Source organism: Epargyreus clarus, unplaced genomic scaffold (genome assembly GCF_041222505.1).
Source record: "Epargyreus clarus isolate Ecla_fem2 unplaced genomic scaffold, WU_Ecla_fem_2.2 ptg000004l, whole genome shotgun sequence".
Classification (NCBI taxonomy): domain Eukaryota; kingdom Metazoa; phylum Arthropoda; class Insecta; order Lepidoptera; family Hesperiidae; genus Epargyreus; species Epargyreus clarus.
In genome coordinates, this window is record NW_027332212.1 from 13,925,856 (window position 1) to 13,949,381 (window position 23,526).

General features: G+C 36.4%; 2 protein-coding genes across 3 annotated transcripts in view; one reads left to right on the forward strand and one right to left on the reverse strand.

The window, feature by feature from the left end:
• The first annotated feature begins 361 nt into the window (after positions 1 to 361).
• On the forward strand, positions 362 to 18,826 carry Cdk12 (Cyclin-dependent kinase 12). The gene is made up of 19 exons (XM_073092691.1): positions 362 to 668; positions 978 to 1,804; positions 4,391 to 4,554; positions 5,953 to 6,079; positions 6,437 to 6,550; positions 7,226 to 7,349; positions 7,704 to 7,832; positions 8,310 to 8,534; positions 8,608 to 8,742; positions 9,247 to 9,435; positions 9,827 to 9,935; positions 10,479 to 10,597; positions 11,128 to 11,247; positions 12,497 to 12,724; positions 13,150 to 13,346; positions 13,696 to 13,900; positions 14,213 to 14,481; positions 14,703 to 15,185; positions 16,528 to 18,826. The coding sequence occupies exons 2-18, from the start codon at positions 1,029 to 1,031 to the stop codon at positions 14,971 to 14,973; spliced, it is 3,501 nt and encodes a 1,166-aa protein (XP_072948792.1). The 5' UTR covers positions 362 to 668; positions 978 to 1,028; the 3' UTR covers positions 14,974 to 15,185; positions 16,528 to 18,826.
• A 620-nt stretch (positions 18,827 to 19,446) lies between these two features.
• Positions 19,447 to 23,526, reverse strand: part of Myo61F (unconventional myosin 61F) — a 51,841-nt gene continuing 47,761 nt past the window's right edge. For both annotated transcript variants that reach the window (XM_073093465.1, XM_073093464.1), the window contains exons 16-21: positions 23,323 to 23,450; positions 22,599 to 22,817; positions 21,831 to 21,931; positions 21,353 to 21,455; positions 20,266 to 20,665; positions 19,447 to 19,960 (exon numbers count right to left, since the gene is read on the reverse strand). In XM_073093465.1, the coding sequence (XP_072949566.1) occupies positions 20,651 to 20,665; positions 21,353 to 21,455; positions 21,831 to 21,931; positions 22,599 to 22,817; positions 23,323 to 23,450 (566 nt within the window). In that variant the 3' untranslated portion in view covers positions 19,447 to 19,960; positions 20,266 to 20,650. The remainder of the gene's footprint in view (positions 19,961 to 20,265; positions 20,666 to 21,352; positions 21,456 to 21,830; positions 21,932 to 22,598; positions 22,818 to 23,322; positions 23,451 to 23,526) is intronic.

The following is a 23,526-nucleotide window of genomic DNA, read 5'->3' on the forward strand; positions in this document are numbered from 1 at the left end:
TATCGATATTACAAGTATCGATTATACATTAAAATAACAACATTTACATTTTTAAACAACTTGTGACGTCAATTTATTGAAAAAAAGCGTGTTAAAAAAAGAATTCCGTGACAAAGTTATAACTGTGGGATACTCTATGAACATGGAAATAATAATTAAATATTTATTATTAAAATTATTACATAATTATTCAATACCGTTACATACTCAGAGGAAAATTGATTCTTAGAAAGAACAAATAAAATATACACTGATTCCCTACTCGAAGACTTGAATAAATCTATTCGTCACTACTGATGTCGACTATCGATATTTTTTGACATATTTGACAGTGTTGACGCGGTGACATCACCCGTATTTCTTTATCGATATGTAACGGCACTATAAAATAAAGATGATGAAATGAAAAAGCAAATGGCTGACTAGAAATCGTCGTCTAGAATTCGTATTAAAAGAATCCGATGTAATTACATGAATTATGCGCTACTTATGATCATGATTAGCAAAATAAGACTGCTAAAGCAATAAAGAACTAGAATAATCATATATTAATGGCTGAAAGCCAATCAAAGCTATAAAAAGAAAAGACCATATCTAACCCACTTACGTATTTCGCAAAAATAAAAATCTTCGAGCCTTCGACAGACGCACGTCCGTTTATTGTTAAGGTAAGTCGTTTTTGTTTTCGTTTGTGTATCATTAGCTTATCAGATGCTATGCTGGGGTCATTGCAGTTTTTATGCGCTGCCATATAACACGAAAATTTGCGAGTACTTGGGATTCTAATATTTATATAAAATCTCGCAAATTTTTCATTTACTTCGTATCTTATTACCTTTTTAATGAATATTGTTACATTCATTATCATGTATATTTTTTACGATTTTTGGGTGAACTCTTACATACTTTTATAGATAAAATAATTTGCATATATGATTGTCTCAGCTGATCAGAACGCCTTTCGTTTTTTATTCTAGTTTATGTAATGTGAAGAGTTGCAACCGGGCGGGAGCTCCGCCCCACTCACTATGGAGCGGCATGAGAAGCGGCACAGCAGACACCACAAGGAGAAGCACAAGAAGCGCGCGCACAAGAAATACAGGAGTCACTCTGGCGGTACCCGAGACCAGTCTTACGCTACAGTTAAATCGTCAAAACCCTTAGTGGAGTATTCCGATGTCAGTTCCGAGGATCTGTCGGCCCCGGAGGCTGGCGAGATCGAGAGCGAAGCTAGCTCCATCGGGAGACACATCGCAGACGACCTGGACAGAACCAGGAAGTCACACTCTATACGGACATTCCTTGACAACAAGACGATATCCGTCACCACCTCATCACGCCGCCGCAGTGTTGAGGAATATGCTCTCACCCGTGATTCTTCTTCGGCAGCATCGAGGAAGAGGCGCCCGCTAGAGTATGTGGACCCGGACCCAGAGTTTGATGAGCACTCACGCTACAAAAAGAAGAAAGACAAACGTAAGAAGGACAAAAAGAAGAAAAAGAAGAAGTCCAAGCATCATTCCAGGTCTGCGAGCTTGGAGAGTGTGTCACCCGATGATACTATGCTGATGGGCACACCGGGCAGGCCGCCTAGTCCACAAAGATATTCTCAAGTGCCTATCAGTGAGTGGGAGAAAGTGTCCTCTCCTCTTCGTAATGGGTCTTGCTCGCCTGTGTCGCCGTCTACTCCTCCACTCATGCGACATGAAGTCTCGGAGCTTCGGCACAGGACTCTCATCCATCGGGATCCTCCGCTGCGCAACAATGCAACACCCTACTCTCCACATCGATCTCCAATCATCAGGTGAGATGTTTTTATTTATATCTCTGATTGCATGTTTGTAGTAAAGTAAACATTAAGCTCTAAATTTGTGATGAATGATGGCCTATGCATGTTTATCAATATGCTGCATCATGAAAATATAATGATTGCCAATTAATTCAAGCCATTACTTCATAGTAAAAGTTGAATAACTTGTCTGTAAAGAAGAAAAGTCTGCAGTGGCATAAGTCCAATATCCATAACATTATTCAAATATGTAATATAGATGTGAAAGTAAATAATAAAACAATGTACAAGTTGACAATTTTCACACTTAAATTCATAATTCCTTTTCATTACTTCAGTGTATTTCATTCAATACTTAATATTTGATCAATAGACCGCTGCATAGTAACTATAAACATGTTGGGAATTTCATATTCACTATTTAACATTGGGGTCACTAACCTTTGTACTGGTTCACTTTTGAGATAAACATCTTACCTAGTCCATTTCCTTAGTAAATAAAACTGATGAATAAGATTTTGTGAGTATAATTGATTTTAAAATGTTTGTGTTGTGATATTTTTAATAATTTGTTTATGTGTGTGTGTAGTCTAATAGAACACACATTGTACTTGTTTTGGTTGTAACATTTCTCAATGTTATGCTTAGCAAAGGGGTATTCTAAGCATCTTATGTTTTTATATTACACTATTGATAAATTTTGGTATTCAGGAAATTTTCCCATAAATTGATTACCTCTTCATAATTATATCTCTAGTAGCTATTCTGTTCGATATCCAGGTAATTGTAATTGAAACTTAGCACTTTATGTTCAAGAGACCTGAATATAAGGTGCATAAGGTGAAATAAAAACAGATTACAAACTTAAAATATTAGTTTGTAAACTATAATTCAAGATCAAATTCTATTAAAATTTATAAGAATATTAAAATTCAGTTTCTTTTTTTAAATTTTATTGTCCACTTTAATACATTTACATAGAAATTATGCAGATGCTGCAAATTATTAGCTTTTGCCTTAATTGATAATAAATAAGAAGACAAAAATAATTAATTAATTAATTTTATTTATTATGTTTTTACATATCAACAGATGATAACATAACAAAAAAGTGCCTGATTAGATAAAGCGTTTATATATCTAGTATACAAATAGATAGTTTAAACTGTGTCTTTTAAGTGGTATCCTTGGAACTCCATAACACTAAGTATGGCTTAATTTTGTTCTAGCGATCAGGCTTTTTGACGTGAGCGACAATGGCCCCTTGTTAGCATTAGAGGCCTAAATGTAGATCCCAGCTTCCCAGCAAATTTTGGGGTTATTGAAACTGTTGGAAGCACTTGAATCATATTTTAAACTAACATAGAAACCTATGTTCTACTCAACATCAAATCTCCAGCTCTGTTCAAATAATGATTAGCAGAAGTAATTACTGTGATTTCGATTTTTAAGATAAAAAATAATGTATTTTTAGCAATCAGTTGTAGTAATAAATTTCAAAACTTTAAATTTGAGAACTCTTTGAAATTGATTTTGATGGCCTTTCACCTTAAGTTACATAATCTTTTTCACTCTGGGTTGAAAACTGGCCAGAAAATGTAGTAATGTTTAGATTCTATGTACAATTTGAAAGCAGTGCTGCTAATTAATGATTCTTCATATGTTATTATCATGCATGTGTTATTATTATCATATATTATGTTGATGCTTAAAATAATGCTTTTGTGATTTTATTAACGTGTCATTTTGTGTTCCATGCATACAGTATTGACTTGTGGTGAGTGCATATATTTTTTACAATGTATTTTTAGTTTTTTGGATTCCAAATGGGTTGTCAGCTTAATTATTATAGGTCAGTTTATATACTTAATGTAAATGCACATTAAGTAAATTTGTGCTTAGTACAATAATTCAGTTAGTCATCAATTATTCATGCAGTAAGAGCCTCTTTCTTGTCACGTGGGTTTATATCCATGCGTGTTAGCCATGCATGTACCCATAGGAAGTGAGTGGCTCATATATTATGGACCAGAACTGCACGCGGCTTTTGTTTTTTTTCTGTTTTTTGAAGTTTGGAGGCTTTTACGCTGGGTTCAAAGATATAATGAGATCCTATAGCTGGCGCTATCTTTTTTAATTATTGATCGTATTTATTAAAACATAATTTCAAATATCCAGTACCCCAGCTTGCCACCCACTTTTATTTTTTTTATTTACGAACATAGATTACTTAAGATTACTCACTCCTAATAAGAAAATGTAACCAGTTTTGACAATTGAAATTGTCAATGTCATCTATTTTTGAAAAATATTAAAAAAATGTAGTTTTAGATCATTTACGAATAAATCGATATTTCTCCGCACTTTTACTTCGATTTTGCGTTTTTGCACCACTTAACTGCACAAGTCGGCATTGTTCCTCGTAAATGACACCATGACAGCCATTAAATGGCTGACAGAAATGTCAGCCGTTTAAACCATTTAATAGCTTCTTTCCATAACAAGGCGGTGAGATATCTATATTTATTTATGTTTAAAAATAAGTAGCCTGTCTATCTCTCTAATAAGTATCGGTTCTCTTACATTATGTTTGTTGTCCAGCTGCAGCAGCAGACGGCGGAAGTCGATGACCCCGCACACGCCGGCGGCGCCGCCTTACCACGAGACGGTCACCATCGACTCGGACACGGAGCAGGACTACGAGCGTAGCCGCCGGGACTACTGGCACGAACAGACAAGGATACAGTCGCCCATCATGGTGCCTGGTAGGTTCAGTTAATTCACGAGATGGTCACCATCAACTCGGATACAGAGCAGGACTACGAGCGTAGCCGCCGGGACTACTGGCACGAACAGACAAGGATACAGTCGCCCATCATGGTGCCTGGTAGGTTCAGTTAATTCACGAGATGGTCACCATCAACTCGGACACGGAACGGGACTACGAGCGCGGCCGCCGGGACTACTGGCACGAACAGACAAGGATACAGTCGCCCATCATGGTGCCTGGTAGGTTTAGCTATATATAGGGTGGATTTTTCAAATGGGTCGTCAGGGCGAAATCGGAAACTATGGAAAATATTAAACTATTAGGGAAAATCATGAAAGTTATGAGCATCATTCGTTTTTTTAAATCTTTTTCCCTGTCTGTGAATCGAACGAGTTCATTTCGAAAAATAACACCCCTTATATTATTCCACCATCAGATAGTGTCGTTTATAAGGATCAAATTCTGGTAAGTCATGATAAATGACAAACTAAAGGAAAACTCTCTCTTTTTAAGAAAACTCCTGGCTTACAACACAGAAAACTTTTTTAAATGGATTAAACGATTTACTAGTTTATTTGAAATATACATATGATGAAGCATATACCCTCGTGGCTCATGTAGGTATCATAAACTTAATGTATTTAGATAAAACCGGTCAAACAAAGTCGAAAGCTAGTCATATAAAGTTGATTTTGTTTTTGAGGAATCATGATGTCAATTATTAGTAGTTTGGGAAAACTGCATTGGAAGATTTTAAAAGGAAATTACGCTACTTGGAAATATGAATGTTAAAAATAACGCTAGCAAGCAAATTTAGTCCTTCCCTGAAGTGAATGATAGTCCTGTTTTAAATATTATTCAATAATGATAATGAAATGAGTCACGATAGCATGTGGGTTCGCGATAGGTCACGTTCCAATCCCTTTGAATTGACACGGCAGTTGAGGAAATTAAGGTATGTTATCACAGAATAAACTGTTGACCTTGCGTATATTGCGAATTCAATTGTTAGCAAATTTCTTAGTAAGGTACCTTAATTAAAAAAACAAACTGGAGTCCTCACAAATAAAGGTTTTTATCTATCTCTCCGGAGTGTTTCTTTTTTCGGGATGAGAGGTAGAGTCCGCGCCAAATTTCTAGTCCGCTTTGAAGTTGTTGCACGCAGGGGTAGTCAGAGAGCCAACCACAACCATATACTCCGTAGCACAGTAAGGGCACACTAACGCAGCAATGTATACGTGGGCGAGAGTGGGCAGCGGACAGGTGCATTTCCCGCGCTGTCTTCGTCCCGCTGATATCAACAATTTGCTGTTGCGACACGAATCGCTTTTCGACCACTAACTCACCATCATCATCGATTACCAATAATTTAAAAACGAATGTCTGAAATCAGATTCGCCGATCCACGAGGCGTCCCGCGCGCGCGAGTACAGTCCGCGGCGGGGACACCGTCGGCGGAGCCCCCGTCGGCGGCGCAGTCGCGAGCGGGAGCGCCATCGGGAAGCCAAGACTCATCACAGGTAACGAAATTGTAAACTTTTTAATAATTGATTGGATGGAACGAAGTGAATGTCAATGTTCGCGAGGATTAGGCAAGGATTCGTAGTTATATGCATATTAGAAACGACTTGTTATTTACTTTTGCGGTTATGTAAAATTATATGTAATGTTCTCAAACGTGTGTGCTGCTGCTGTCTACCGATGCATAATATGAATAATGACGTACTGAAGGTATCATTATCCATTGTAATTTGACTACTAGGTATAGGTCTCAATAAGAGGGTAGTAAGCCACCGCAGTGCGTGCGTCCTGCTTCGTATATGTTTTTTAGATTATGTCTAGAAATAAAGTTAAAGTACATTTAATTTTGTGAACAGGTCCCACAGTCGTAGTTCGCTGAAGCGTCGGCGATCTGCTTCGCGCAGTAAACGACGTTCGTCGTCGCCACCGCGACACCGTTCACGGCATGAGTCCACACGGGAGAAACATAGGTAATGTAAAAAAACAGAGCGACGTGAATATATAGCATACTTTTTTTTTTTTTTATAATGTAAGAGAAGCAGACGAGCATGCAGTCCACCTGATGGTAAGTGGCTACTGCCGCCCATGGACATCTGTAATCAACCCCAGATAGGATTAGATATTCCTACCTGAGGTCGGCCACAGATGCGCCGCTACCCCTGAGGACTAAGTTGGAACGCCTCGGAAAAGTCGGAAAATTGTATATGGATAGGACAGGTATGAATATGTTGAGTCTACTCACTTAAACAAATATGTACTTTGTATATTTATATATTTTTTACTCATAATAAGAGTTAGGATTGTTTATTTTATAGGGTGAATAGATAGGTATGTAAACGGGTCTTCTTTACCGTGGACACGCAACTTGTGAATTTTAGATAACTCTTACCAAAGAGGTGGTATGAAAAGTGTGCATTTTCGACTTGTTATCTTATCCACGCCTGGTACGGATATAATAATTGTACAAAAAGTAGTAGTACAAGTGTTTGTTTTTTGATTTTTGATATTTATTAATTTCCTTGCATGCATCATTTCAATGCTTCTCTAAAATTTATTGCCTTCCTATTACAGTTCAATAGTTAGTACTAAAAATGGTGACTAAAACAAATTCCATACTTTATATTAATATTGTTATCGCGTTGCAGGAGCAAACACGAGTCGCCCAGTCCGCCGACAGCTGTCCTGCAGCGGAAGATCGACTTCAAGGAGAAGATCAGCGATACCAGCCTCTTTGCTGAACTCATCAAGGACAAACGCAAGAGAGACAAGGTACACTTTCTTTTTTTTTTTTTCAAAATTTTGATCACACTGCTTTGGTACTTAGATATAATTATCATATATTTTAATAATTTTGTACACCGATAAATACACACGGAATACACAAGATCATTTGTATACTAAAAGCTAACTTTTACTCCGATATTGTAAAAAAAAACTTATTAAAATTACTTACAAAAACATCTAAATAAATACGTCAGTTTTTTAAAGGTACTTATTGGTTCCAAAAATAAATAGTAACAGAAAGGAAAGATATGGCTGAGTAACTTTACTTACAGTCATATAATTTAGTCCTAGTTATTTTTAATATTAAATTAAATCGTATTTCTTAATTGATATCTGCAGAAACTTCAAGAAATCCTAAACCAAAAGGAGGAGGAATCGCAGGGCGCTATATCACTGTCGTCGGCCACCAATCAAGACGTACTCACCATTGATGAGCTGTCCAATGCTACGGGGGATAGCTCTACACAGGTAATTTTCCTTACTCATCGATTTATAATATCACAGTTCTGTTGATTTTGTAGGGATAAACAAAAAGTTAATATTTGACCTTATGCTAGGTCACAGAATGAACAAAATTTGCAAAATGCTACGAATTTTATACATTTGGGTGCATATATACGTTTTTATTGCACAGAATATATTAGTATTATATTCAGATATTGGACCATTTCTTCATACTAGAAATTATCAAATTCCAATCTCTGGTGGGGAAATTTGGATAGATTGAGCATTAGTAACGAGTATTCGACTTTATTCATTAACATATTTATAGGTGAAATTTGATAATAATTAAAACTTAGGTATTGACCTAATACCCTGATATGTGTAATGGCAATTTGGGCTTTCGATAAAAAAATGCGTGTTGCTCATTTGACGGATGCAGTTTACACACTTAAAATACCGATAAACAATAGCACGGTAAACTTAAAATCTGTATACTTGCAGGCGTCAAAGGAAAACGGCGAGAACAAGGAAGCACAACCCGACATAGTGGACATCCCGATGCCCGTGCCAACGCCCGCGTCACAAGATTCCACCGCGTCCCCTCCGGCCGCACCGCCGCCCGCGCCGCTACCGCTTGATGCCCCGCTCGACGCGCCCATGAGCGATCCCCCGGCGGAAACAGCTGATGTGAAGGCGAATGGTGATGCCGATAGCAATAGTAGTGAGGTAAGCTAGTGTGTGGGATGATTCCATTATAGTATCTGTCATACCGATGCTGGTGCCAATGCCCGCGTCGCAGGACTCTACCACGTCACCCCTGGCCCCGCCCGCTCCGCTACCGCTTGATGCCCCGCTCGACGCGCCCATGAGCGATCCCCCGGCGGAAACAGCTGATGTGAAGGCGAATGGTGATGCCGATAGCAATAGTAGTGAGGTAAGTTGGCGTGTGGGATGATTCCATTATAGTATCTGTCATACCGATGCCGGTACCCGCGCCAACGCCCGCGTCGCTACCGCTTGATGCCCCGCTCGACGCGCCCATGAGCGATCCGCCGCAAGAATCAGCTGATGTGAAAGCGAATGGTGATGCCGATAGCAATAGTAGTGAGGTAAGCTAGTGTGTGGGATGATTCCGTTATAGTATCTGTCATACCGATGCTGGTACCCGCGCCGCTACTGCCGCTTGATGCCCCGCTCGACGCGCCCATGAGCGATCCACCGACGGAATCAGCTGATTTGAAGGCGAATGGTGATGCCGATAGCAATAGTAGTAGGTAAGCTGGTGTGTGGGATGATTTCATTATAGTATCTGTCATGGATGAAGGTATACTTGAGAAGAGTTACAACTTAGTTATAAATTAGCATAAAAGTCCTCACTTAACACAAAGAATACGAGAATTTATATTTTCCGAATATTAACACAATATTCCAATCGCAGGCAAAGCCCCTAACTCCACTCACCACGGCACCGTCATCGGCAACCACGTCGTCGGGCAACACACCGGGACTGCCACCGTTGCCTAAGGTAGGCGGCAGCGTAGTGGATGGTGTGTTCCTCAGCAGCCAACAAGCACCACCTCCGAAGCACAAGAGCTTGACCAAGCTCCCCATGCCGCCTAACACACAGGTATAAACGACACTTTATCTCTGGACGCTGGGCGTTGTATCGGTTTTGCGGTTAATGCAAATAGCTAACTTTGTACGCAGTAGTAGTGATTACCGCTCAGCTTCTTAATATTAAGTGGTCACTGCAGCTTAGTTACATACATATGTAAGTATGCTGTAGAATTAAAGTTTATTTTGCTTGTTTGTCCATAATACATCAAACCTTAGTATTATATGGAGTGTTCTGACTTAGTAGTCAGGTGTATGTTTGTGTTAGACCACGAGTGGGACGAATCCTATTTGGAATTGTTTATTTATAAATGCATGCTCGTTTGTTACTTCTATAATGAAGATAGAAAGCGTGTTAATATACTTAAAGTAATAAGTAGATTAATCAACAAATAATCCCTCAGGTGGAGGATCTGAAGACGCTGGCGGGCGACAGTCCGCTGAGCACGCCGTCGCCGAGCCCCGTCAAGAAGCCCAAGCGGACCGGCATCATGAACCTGCCCATGCCGCCCGGTACTTATTCACAAAAATATTCAACACATACTAACATCATACTCATCTTGTATTGTGTATCTAAATACTCATGAGAATAACTTCTCAATCAAAAGCTAAATCCAGTTTTATAGCTCTATTGTCTACTTTCGCCGATATCTATTTAATACAAGGTGCATTGTTACTAAAATATGTATAATATTTAACTAACCTATAATGGGAGCTTGTCTAGTATTAGTTGCATTGTGTTGTGGAACAATGTTTTTATTATTATACCACACATACTCACATCGGTTTAGTGAGATATAATGTTAATATTTTTTTCATAAAGTTTCAACAATTTCTGTATTCCTGAAACAAACAATAAAAACTACGACTAGAAGATACTGGTCTACAACATTTATAAATTTTAAATTCCCGTTAATATTTAGATCAACTATTCTATAACTAAAATTTATACATTTCATATTCCTGTCTATTCGAATCACTAATTTTTATCTCATTTTTATTCTCTCTCATCTCTCTCATTATTTCTTATTAATATTAACTATATTGTCTCCCCAGTAATCCCGGGCTCGGAGGAGCTGAGCGCGGACGAGCTGGACGGCTCGACGCCGCCGCCGACCACGCGCAAGGACCAGTACTCGCAGGTGTTCCCCGCGAGGAAGACCGGCCGGGATAACGTATGTATCCCCACATCCTATCTGACCGATGGCTTTGCTCACAATTCTCGGACCGGCTATACACTTTATGTATGGAGTGGGAGTGATCGAGGTGTTCGTGTGCTGTCGACTGTGAGGTAAGTTACTCATAATAGTCTTAATATATCATGTCAAAGGTTAGGATATCTGTATGAACATTGTATCAATTCAGTGTATCAACATTGCCACACATTTCTATCTAATAGCAACAGAGTAATCTTATGTTTAGCTAATCCAGTAAACTATAAAAACAATAGTAGATAGACACTGTCTTATTTCAGGTTGGTTATAAATGGTAATATTCAAAACTTCACAGGTATTATGTTCTTTCATTTTTAAATATCGCACTATTGCCAGAATGAGAAGGATTTAGGACATCCAGTTATGACAAGTATGGATAAGTAAAATCGTGTGGTAAAAAGTGTGTGGCACTTTGATGTTGAATTAAAGTAACGAGTATTTTATTTAGTTATTAATTTTCACTAGAAATATATATAATTTCGATGTTACAGTCTGGTTCAAAACTGAAGAGGCCTCGAATATTGAAGCGACGCGGCTCAAAGGTGGTCGCTGTCGCCACGCCCACACACCACGCTAAGGACTGGGGCGAGAAGTGTGTGGATGGCTTCCAGGTAAGCTTATCATTCAATTACATACTTGATAAAACCTCTTTAAAAATATTTAACATGTGATAAATATAACGCTATATAACGCTTTGGTACGGAGCTACGTAGAGTATGGTGCTCTGGTATGGTACCCAGTTTATTAGAACAACCTCCAACGCATTGAAAAGGTTCAAAAAAAGTTTATGAATAGACATTCATTAATAGATGGAACACATCGAACTCATAACAGCTATCACAACAGGTTGCGTTATTTCAACTACCTTCCATTATGGAAATGAAAACAGGCTCTTGGTAGTATTTTCTTGTATAAGCTGCTAAATCAAATGATTGACTGTCCTTTCCTCCTGAAGCAACTAAACATTAGTGTACCCAAAGTATCAGCAAGCAAGACTTACCTACTATAGGATTCATAGACCATTTTACACATATCCCAACAAAAATAAATATGCAACAAACTCACCAATGAATCTTATGCAAAAAAAATTTAACTTAATATTTAATAACATTGATATCGATATCTTTGCAGATTCATTAGGTCAATTTAAGAAAAAAATTAACACAGCGTTATTGGACATTTAAACTCTTATACCTTACTTTACCTCTTACTTTTAGTTTTTTTTTTATCACTTCTTAAATAGTTGTTTACTGATTACTTCTCTTTTCTTTGTAAGAATGTTGTGCAAACCTTTAATTTAAGTGCATATAACTAATATTGTGAGTTTTTATTTTTATTTTGTATATTTTTGCATAATATGTACTTAGTTGGTATGCCTGTAATAAATAAATAAATAAATAAAGCTGAAAGGATTATTGTTATTCTAAGTGTTATTACAATGCGTTAGAGAGTAATGTAATGTAATACTTATAACTATGCAGGGCACTTAAAATGTTTTGATAGGAACAGATATTTATTATATTTAGATTAGTATTTGTATGGAAAGATAATAATTAATAATGTAGTCATTGGTAATTATATTCATAAAAATGCAAGATCTGTAAACACAAAGTAACAAAAATAATATTTAAGAAGCATTTTGTTTCGTTTGCATTTATTATTTACAAGATGTCTTTATGGGTAATTTTTTTCTTTGCTTTTTGTTTTCATTGAATTTTATTACGATCTTAAGATTTACACAAGCTCCAAATTTAGAATCGTCTATCGCCTCAGACTTGACCCCACAACCCGGTGGTAAATCTACCTTTGACAATGATGTTCAATAAATAACACCAATAAGTAAATCCTTCACAATTCTAGGTCATAACCCAAATCGGCGAAGGCACGTACGGTCAAGTGTATAAAGCGCGCGACAAGAACACCGGCCAACTAGTGGCCCTCAAGAAGGTCAGGCTGGAGAATGAGAAAGAGGGCTTCCCTATCACCGCTGTGCGAGAGATCAAGATCCTTCGGCAGCTCAACCACAAGAATATTGTTAACCTACGAGAGATTGTTACGGATAAGCAGGATGCTTTGGACTTTAGGAAGGTTGGTTTTGTCTGCTAAATCCTTGGATTAGATGATCCTATGTTGAACAAATTGGTTTATTATAAGCACCTGTTGTTTTCAAAAGATTATAAAAAGGTTAACTTACATATTCTATTGTGGCATATTGCATGTAAGATATGTTTTTGCATATTTGTATTGCAAAACTCACAAAATAATTATGATTGTCACAGAAACAATACTGTACCAACATCAAGCGTGCATACTATTTTTCTTAACCCTTAAAATGTAAATATGATTTTTATAAAAAAATCTATCCTTTTATCAACAAAGGTTTTTGCAATGTTTTAACATTTTTATTATGAATTTTCCTTATATATTGCTAAAATGAAGAATATTATCATGTTGCAATTTAGTGAGTTGATTTTGTAATGTAGTTGACATTATTAAAATTTTTTTATTTCCAGGATAAAGGTTCCTTCTACCTAGTGTTTGAGTACATGGACCACGACCTCATGGGTTTGCTGGAGTCGAAGATGGTGGACTTCACGGAGTCGCACAACGCGTCCATCATGCGCCAGTTGCTGGACGGACTCGCCTACTGCCATCGGAAGAACTTCCTTCATAGGGATATCAAATGCAGTAATATTCTTATGAATAACAAGTATGTATAATGAAGTCATATGATATGGTTACACAGCATGTTAATAAAGGCGTAAATTCGGTTTTATTGTGATTGTCCCACTTTAGGGCACATGTGAGGAGGAGGAATGAGTTTTTAGGTCGTAATCCACCACTTGGTCAAGTATGACTAGAAAAAGTAAAGTTCGAGAATTTTCTATTTTAAATTTTTTCAGTAGTGTTACTTCCCTGACAATCTAGTATCTTACAGATAACTTAGTCAAAATCAAAGTGAATTATTAATAGCACTGTTCCACTTAAAATGGAAATGATTCTTTCTTTTATCTATTATTTAAATTGAAATTGTGAAGTATATTTTACGTGTTGTCCAGGGGCGAAGTGAAGCTCGGCGACTTCGGTCTGGCGCGGCTGTGGTCGGCGGAGGACCGCGCGCGGCCCTACACCAACAAGGTGATCACGCTGTGGTACCGCCCGCCGGAGCTGCTGCTGGGGGAAGAGCGCTATGGGCCCGCTGTGGACGTCTGGTCCATGGGCTGCATACTCGGGGAGCTCTTCCAGAAACATCCTATCTTTCAGGTGAGATTTTGTGGTTACGTGAGGATAATGAACTTTTACAAAAACCAATATCTTAAATCTACACTTTAAACTTAGTAAATGAGACAAGTTTTGCAGAAAACATTAAGAACAAAGTAATTTTAAAAAAATACTTATGCACTGGGAGTATCGATCATTTTATAAGTTTCACTTCTTGCGTCGATAACGTGTTTTTTGGCGTATTTAGCCAAAGAAATATAACTTCTTATGATCCTCTTATGTAATTTGTCTATATGCTGAAACTAAATTTAATAAAATAAGCATTTATTTAAATAAAGCATCTTCAAATTTCAGGCAAGCGTGGAAATGATGCAACTGGAGATGATATCGCGTGTCTGCGGCACTCCCCTCCCTGGAGTATGGCCTAATGTAGTCAATCTGCCGCTGTGGCATACGCTACGCCCCAAACGTTACCACAAGCGGTGTGTTCGGGAACAGTTCGCCTTCATGCCGGCACCTGCGCTCAATCTACTCGATCGGATGTTGGAGCTCGATCCGGACAGGCGAATCACTGCAGAGGAGGCGTTGAAAAGTCCCTGGCTCAAGAATGTTGTGCCTGATCAGTGAGTGTAGTGGTTTATGTTCTATGAGCTTTGTTTATAAAGTCTCCTAATAAATGGACTATATGGAATTAATATGGAATGAATGAATGAATTTAACTTGACATTAATACTCTTAGAGATAATTTTTAATTTTTTTACAAAGTGAATTTTGCATGTGACCATGGGTCTGTTTTGATTGACCTGTATGAACTAATTTTATATATTCAATTATTTCATTACAGAATGCAAGCATTAGAGCTACCCACATGGCAAGATTGCCACGAGCTGTGGTCGAAGCAGCGTCGGCGGCAGCAACGGGAACAGGAACCGCCCAAGAACTCCAAATCGTATGCGTTCCCCAATAACGAGAACTCTGACAGCAAAGACAAGGACTACAAACTAAACGAGTCTTCCAACCAATCTGACGCTAACTTCAAGACAGAGTTGTATAAAACCGAGAGTGGCTTCAAGCCCACAGAACCCAGTCAAGAGGTGGTCGGACAAGGCAAATAGTATTTAGAGTACTATTACTTTGGTAATTACCAAAGATAACCTATAATTTACCTAGCGGTGCTACTGTTTGGGGACTGTGTGATATAGTGTAGACAAATTTACAGTGACCAATGAATAGTGAAATTTACAAGTGCCGTTGATATGTGTTGTGTTGATACTGTTGCGTGTTGGCCTGAATGTGCACGGATTCCAGATGTCTTCAATGATAATAGGTAACTGATGCCTTGTTTAATGATATACTTGTTATTTATTCGTGTATATAACGGCATATTGTTTGTACTTGTTTGTCTTAACTCCAACGTTCGACAGATCTATAATGATTGGCCTGGTATGCACCACTGTGCTCCAGTGAATGGGATCATGATGCGTGAATAAAGTTTTCTGTATATTTTTGTATGAGTTGTGTTTCTGATACGTTGCCCTTGTCTATAGAAATGTAGAGAAATCTATTTTACCCGCCTCCCAATCAACTGAGTCATTGATAGCATATCTATAACACAGTTGTAGTTATCTATTGATCTATAACACAGTTGTAGGTTCTTTAGTGGGCACCCAAATTATGTTTAAATACCTTTAACCATATCATTATTATTCATTAGTAATTCTATTTGTAGTAATATACAATAATGAAGTGTAAGTGTTCTTATAATATATGGAATAATATAAAGCAATATTTCAAGAGTATGTCATGAGTTATCATTGAATTCCTCCGGTTAGGTTTGAAGCAGGAATGTAAGAATATTAATCTATACTTTGTACATGAAACTATTGCATACAAAAAACCATGGTTACAAAAGGTCATAATTTAAATTAAGGATATTATATAAGGTACATAATAAAGCTGAATTTGCCTTTACAATTTGTTATTCAAAATTTGCTTTATCATATTGATAACCAAAGTTAATGAATATTGCGCTTGATGCTAGTTACCGGCAGATTTCGATATTCCAAATTTATGGTTGTAAATATAAAGTTGTAAATACTATTTTACCTGTTTAGACATACGTTTGATAAATAGGGACCGTTTTTGTTATTCAGCAGATGTAGTTTTTTATATAGCAGGAATAATTTAGGGCATTTCTAGAAATAGCAGTACAGTTTGTAATATGGGAATAAATTATCAATTATATCATATGAAGTGCGTATGACTTTTAATTTATCAATTGTTATTGTTGTACAATCGGTTATTAGTGAAATTTATCTAATATCTGTGAATATATACGTTTGAACATATTGGTCCATACGTTTTAAAACTGATATAAAACAAGTTGATTTTTGTGTACAATTTTATGAACAGTCACACAACATAAAAAATTAAGTTAAAATAGAAAAAAAATACTTGCCAAGTTCTTGAATAAAAATAAAAAATAATGTCCATCAAAACACCAGTCACAATTTTAATAGAAATAAATAAATAGAAAAAAATAAAGAAAGAAATCTTTTAATGACCCAAAATAGTAGATTTTGTATCAAACTTAAAATGCTACTGGCATATTAATTTTTTTAATATTTAATTAGTCCTTCTCACCATCCAACAATAATATATTGTTACAGATTTAACTCACACACCACAAGTACAGAAGAATCTGATATGTCCTATATCCTACCTTGTTTCCTTGTGATTTAACTTAATTATTATTTAGTGATAAACTAAAATTCCTAAGGCTTTCGCAACTTATTTTTGCGTAATTGAGGATTGAGTAGATCCGAGTTGTTGCAATAATTAGTAAATGTATATTTGTACATAAATATTACCGTAATTACATCACAAGTTATCTTTGTAAGCTGATAATTGATTATCATGCTGAATTTCCTCAAAGATTTATGTAAGTCTGTATTTATAGGATATTTTAACCTTAGTTCTAGGTCTATGGGGTTAAGATGTTGAGGGAAAAGCATTGAAGACTCCAACAAAATCCATTTAATAGTGAATAGTAACAGATACCCTTATATACTGTAGTTGGTTATATGTAAACCGTTTAAAACGTAATTTTGTATCACTAAGGGCGTACGCTAAAACTTGTTTGCGTCTGACTCCCGATACGTAGCGATGGCGCTCATAAATTTGGAGACTCTAGCACTTGAGCGGGGCCCACGCCGCGTGCGACCGCCGCGTTTGTAAAACCTCGTATGCGCGCACCCCAATTAACGCTGCTCATATTGTTTTTTAACACACGTAAACATGTCAGTTTTAGCAGACGCCCTAAGGCCAAGAAATCCAACCTACAACATTTATATAGGGAAGGAGCAAGCCAGAATACTCCATCTCGCTCTTCCAATTCAGACTAGTGGAGCTTTACACGACATATAGTAAATATTTTGTATGAAATGTCATTTTTTGTAGTATACCCAACGTGTACATATTTTCGTATATTGGCCAAATAATTGATATGTACGCCTAAAATACATATTCAAATATAAGTTTTGTACGATTTCGGTAAGGTACCTGCCCTAATATGGTTAATTAGGAATAAGAAGAGATAGTCATATTTGTATGGCGTCGTCGTAAACGCAAGCAATCCCTGTACAAAACGTTTCTTCCTTGTTTCCTATGTGCCTTATTGACGGCGGGGATTACATAACAATACATAATATGATGATAGCTAACTTATTTGTATGCTAAGAATTTCATTGTAGCAATGTCATGTAATTTGAACTTAAACATGTAACCCGTAATATTTTCCCTACGTCTTAAATTTAAACAAATTATCTTAATCTACATGTTAGGGTTCAATTAAGTCTACAGACATAGAGCGTGTCGGACGCGTACCGTGGCAGACAAAGTATTCTCCTATACAATGTGTGTCGATGTATTTATCTACTGTAACCAAGTCGAAATATTGTATGGAAAAATATGATTTTGTCTTCCCACATTCAATGTTTGTAGATTAAATTGGGCCTTATTCCTAACAATTAGATATTATAGTATAAATTATTATCAACAATTTAAAATTAATTGTCTTTTTTTTATTTATTCATTATTTATCTACTTCTATTATGTTTTAAAATCATTTTTCAGAACCTCTTTCGAATATGTGTAGATGTTACACGTCGTATGTGCCTATTATTGTAATATGTTTATGTTGAATGATTAATGAGTTGAAGGAAGGAAAAAGAATTGTCGTTGTTCTTTTCATCCGAATGAGTTGATGTAAATAGTGTTATCAAAATGACTGCCCCTGCATTTTTAGACCGACGGAATAAGTTTCATTTATTTTTTGGGAGCGAAATTTATAATGAATACTAAATGCGACAATTGAACGTTTAAAATCAAGGAGAATAATTGTGTGGTAGGTATGTTTTTTTAATCAATTGCTATTTTTTATTTTTGTGATGTATCGTGGGCCAAAGACCTTTTTTCGGTAAATTTCGCTTCCAAAACAGTAGCATTTTTGTTAAGGATTCGTAAATACCATTATCGCATGGCACGTGGCTGAAAAGACTAAGTCCTTTGTATTATATAGAATTAAGATGCGATGTGCCCCGTGTCTAATAATCCGGAGTTTAGGAGACTTTGCTTTGTTATTGTGGGTTTGAGCGAATTTTAGTTTTGTATGAACATTGCCAACATTTGTGGTATAAGTTTAAATTAAGGTGTTGCCGTAAATGAAAATTGTATAGTGTATACTGTACTGTAGGTTATTGATTTTATTTAATTCGTATATTTAATTATTCATAATGCTGCGCACTTGTCTATATAGAAGTAAAAGACACATGGACTTGTAAAAAACTTTTTTTATTGTAAGACTGAAAGATAGCGAAGTCCCTGCAACTCTGGATTGTTATAATAGTATAAAATACAATTGTATAAATGTAAGTAACTTTTATAAAAATAAACTACAATGAATTATAATTATGACTTTTATTTTGTATCCTGTTGTATCTTGGTATAAGAAAAACAAATGGTTATCAAAATACGTATATTTAATAGAATGACTACAAAGGAACTGGCTTACAGTAAATAAGGCACTTATTTGCCTGTAGAACTAATTATGGCCGATTTGTCGATTTACATACAAATTAATGTCAAAAATTAATTAATACATATAGTGAAAAAATATTGATGCATGGAAAGACAAATTTAACAAAATCAGAACATCATTTGCTCCAAACAAGTTCTGAGATATTGCAGCGAGCCAGGCTTGGCGCTTTTCCTGTCGTGCGTGCTTACTCCCGCCTGCGTGCCTCTTGTATCGTATGGGTGCTGCCACACTGCTGTTAAAAATGTTTACAAACGTTATTAAAATTTGTCAAGAAACATATGATCACAATGTTAGAAACTATTTTCATGTTAGATGTACTAGATAATGTGAGTAAACATTTCTAAACTAGTTAACAAATTGTAATAGAAAATGTTTGGAAACATTTTTAAACAGCAGTGTGGCAGCACCCTATCGTTTCATATGCACACGCATGATTATATGGCTTACAAAGATAATGCAGCGAGTAAATTCATGTAAAATCATTCGTGTGGAAGTAAACGCGTGACAGGAGGAGCGCCCTTACATTTACATGTGGTTTTAATGTTATTTATAAGTATAACAATATAACAGTCCATTTAAGCATATATATTTTGATAATAGATATTTTTACGATCTGACCAAATAACTATAATAATTATCTATGTGCTAGAACGAATCACACTTTACTTGTACATAAACATTACTGTTTTCTATATATTTATAATTAGGCACCTTCGATTCAGCTTACATATTGTAAAAACAACTAAATGCGTCATTAAATATTTATAAATATATTTTTGGCTGCAGCTTTCAACACTTTGTCTCAAAATTTTATATATTATAATGTTTTTTTGTATTTAGCACAAATTATGATTTGTAGGAATAAAGAAAACTTAGTATTTTTTGCTGAAAAATAATATAATTTATTTATTGACGCATTTTGTTAATGCAATACCTATCTGACTGTATGGCATAATATACTAAGTACTTTGTACGAATAATTGTGAAAACCTATATTTATAATCCTAATCCCATAGATTATTAAAGATACTTCGCCGCCTTGAAATTGTATGAAGCCACAAATGGCTTATTATCGTAAGTTCTTTTTTTGAATTCTTGACAAATAAAAACATTTTTAGAGAAAATTTACGAATAAATAACTAATACTGCGTAATTTACATGAATTTACATAATAAATAAATAATTATTTCAAATATTTTAGGGATATTTTAGCACGGAGACGTGGCAAAACTTTTTTAACCAAGTATTTCAATTCTCAAAACTGGGTACATTCTCTAGTTAGGAGTGAGTAATCTTTACTAATCTATGCCTAATCCTATAAAGATAGAAATTTAGAAATATGAATAGAGTTACAAACATGTAATTTATTACTATTGCAATATCTGTTATATTTAACAATATAAATAAATATATTCTGTAATGATTCGTATAATCATAACGATTTGTATAAAGTGATATAAATATTTTGTTCATGATACAATGTCTGTAAATTATTTAAAATTTTATTTCTATTCAATATAAACGGAATCTTGCGCACAGACATTAAAAAAGAAACTATAACAATATAAATAAGGTGGTAGGTACAAACATTTATCGTGTACTGTAGCAATAAATAGATAACTATATATTAACTGCTCTTATATTAAAATGGTGTTGTGTCGTAGTCGTGTTCATTATGTCTCAATACTGGTCCTTCAGGGAGTTGCCACCTGTGAAAAAAAAAATTATATCAGTTTGTGTTCATAATTGTTCAAACACTTAATTTTATTCTATTTTCTGATGTCTGATAACATCAAACATAATTATGTAGATAGTACTAACCCGGTAAATACGATAAAAAATGTTTTAATGTAAATATGTAGATTGAAATAAGAAATGGCGATATTTGTCATATTTTAGGGTCTCGCTCGTTACTTACAAGTTTACTAATAATGTTCTAAACATCTTGCGTCATCTGCCTTACATAGTATAAGTCAGATAATGCAAGTAACGTGAGTCTAGTTGCTTTATGATCCTAATAACTAACTACATGGGCAATCGGTTTGAAAATCCAGTAGTCATATACTACGTGGCGGACTAAGGTCGTCGGAGGCCCGGAGCCGAATGTAGAATGGAGGCCACAGTGTAAAAAAAATTTACAAAATTACAAATGCGTCATAGACTTATTCGCCGTAAAATACGTATGATTCCGGTGACCTTTTTTTTCGCTAACACATTTCATAGATTGTTAGGTTCTGACAACCTTTTTTAAGCAATTGTATTTGGGGGCCTTCCAGGATCGGGGGACCAGGGCGGATCGCACCTTCCTTGGTCCGCTAAAGCATCTACGTACCTACTACTACGTATTAGTGTTGAAGACTGATTAAATATAAATAAATATTAGTTTGTATACTCACGACGAGTAAGTTGCCACTCTTGGCGCGTTGTATGGCGGGTTGCGTGCCCTTCGTCACCTCGATGGTGCCGCCCTGCTTGCCGTTCACCAGATTGTGTGCGATGCTGGAAAAAATATTGTTTTTGTTAAGTATTGGTAAAAATGAGTCTATGATACTTGACATTTCATTATGAACATACCCGCATTTGGATTTATTTTTTAACTAGCTTTTACTTGCGGCTTCTCTCGCGTTCAATTATTATGGTAACAGCTAAAGATTAACGACGACTACTATCGATTGATGACATCGATTAATTATTTGTTGATTAGCATCTTATTTTATTTTTATTTCTTCCCTCGGCACAGTATTTTTTTCAGATTAAAAATAATAGAAAAAATTCAGGAAAATTTCGTTTATTTCCGGAGTCCCGATGTAGGAAAAAAACATGTTTCTGGGTAGTAATTGTGTGTAAATGGACAAGACAATTGTAATTACTTACGTCCTAGTGTCGACAATTTCGATGATATCCGGTTTCTTGCTGTAGTCCGTCACGATCGTCAGCGCCTCGATGAGGTGTGTCACAGAGATGATCAAGTCACCCTGAACAAAAATTAACATTAAATTCATAATAATTAGCTGGCTGCTAGCTGGAATTATCTAGTGAGTGAAATAATGATTCAAAGGCTTCATTATCTACGTATTTCAAGGTATGATGAAGTGTGATTTATACTTATTTACATTTACATTACATACACATTTAGATTACATGTAGTATCTTAGTTCATTATGTATCCTGACACTTGAGATAATCTACTTATCATTAGTAAACACCTACCATCTTGGCACACAACAACACACGTGGCTGGGTCATCACACCGGTCTGATGCAAGAACGTTCCAGGTTCCATGCCCGACCAGATCAATATCTGAATTAAGATATCTTTTCTGGGTTTAAGTGTTTGTGTACATGCGTGTCCATGGCACGACACATGGATTTATCACACAGAGAATCTTAGTGTGTAGTGTTTTTTTTAATCTTCTATTATTAATCCTAGCTTGCCTCATCTTGTCCTTCTTCAACTCCTGCGGTATCTTAATTCTTAATCAGCACGAGGCTGTCGGTCTCATTAGTGACGACAACCCGCAGCTTGTCGAGTGGCAGGCGGTGCTTCAACCTGTAACTTGACGCGCGGCCGCGTCCACCCATTGCAGCCTTCTTCGCTAAACTGCACATTCGTTCGCTACATCAATATGATATGATCTCTCACCTTGTCCTTCTTCAACTCCTGCGGTATCTTGATGAGCACGAGGCTGTCGGTCTCATTAGTGACGACGACCCGCAGCTTGTCGAGCGGCAGGCGGTGCTTCAGCTTGTAGGTCTTGCGCGCGGCCGCGTCGAGCACGTAGAGCGCGCGGTCGGACGCCAGCAGCGCGCGCTCGCGGGGCTTGTAGCCGCGACGGTCGTACTTCACCGCCTCGCATGAGTACTGGACGAAAGATAAGTAGTTAGTGGTTTGGTAAGTGGCTCATAGTTTTGATCTCTGTATTCTAAATAGACTACCCAAATCTAACGGAGGGTGGGGGTCAAGTAACAAGTAAGCCTAACAAGAATAGTTTAAATCGTTTTATAGTGAAGTCACTTATAAGTGACATTGGAAATTTTCAACTTTTACGCCCTTGGCAAGATTTACTTTGCATGATTTGATTTTTGTGTCGTTATGACAAGATTTGATTTTGTACCTCAAACAACATTAAAATTTTGCGCCGCGAGTTCTATTGTATTATTGTACCTCCAGAGGGTTATTTTAATAAATAAGGTTATCAGTAAAATATCAGTTTTGAATAATTTTTTGAAGCTTCTGTAAAACGAATTCCATGAACTCATGTTATGGAAACTCTACCTCTATGTCTAAGTGACTATCGAATCGTCGAAGTTAATTAATCAATCAATAACAATATTAACCATAACTTGTAATATTGTGTTGAACTTACAATAAGCTGTTCTCCAGTGGGCCAGGACGGTGAGGCCATGAATGTGTTCCTCAGGACTTGATGTTCTGACGTCAGCCTATCCTCCAAGAAGCGCTCCGCTATGCTGCTCGGATAGCTGTTTTTCTTACCTAATGAAAGGGATGCAGATGGAGATCTTTAGAGATAAGTAATGGACCAAGAATACTAGCAACCCATCTGACTTAA

Bases quoted from the DNA above. Each gene is read 5' to 3' on its own strand.
- Cdk12 (XM_073092691.1), top strand. From the start codon at position 1,029: ATGGAGCGGCATGAGAAGCGGCACAGCAGACACCACAAGGAGAAGCAC. The intron at 4,555-5,952 runs GTAGGTTCAGTT...GTCTGAAATCAG, and splicing joins GTCGCCCATCATGGTGCCTG to ATTCGCCGATCCACGAGGCG. The intron at 12,725-13,149 runs GTTGGTTTTGTC...TTTTATTTCCAG, and splicing joins ATGCTTTGGACTTTAGGAAG to GATAAAGGTTCCTTCTACCT.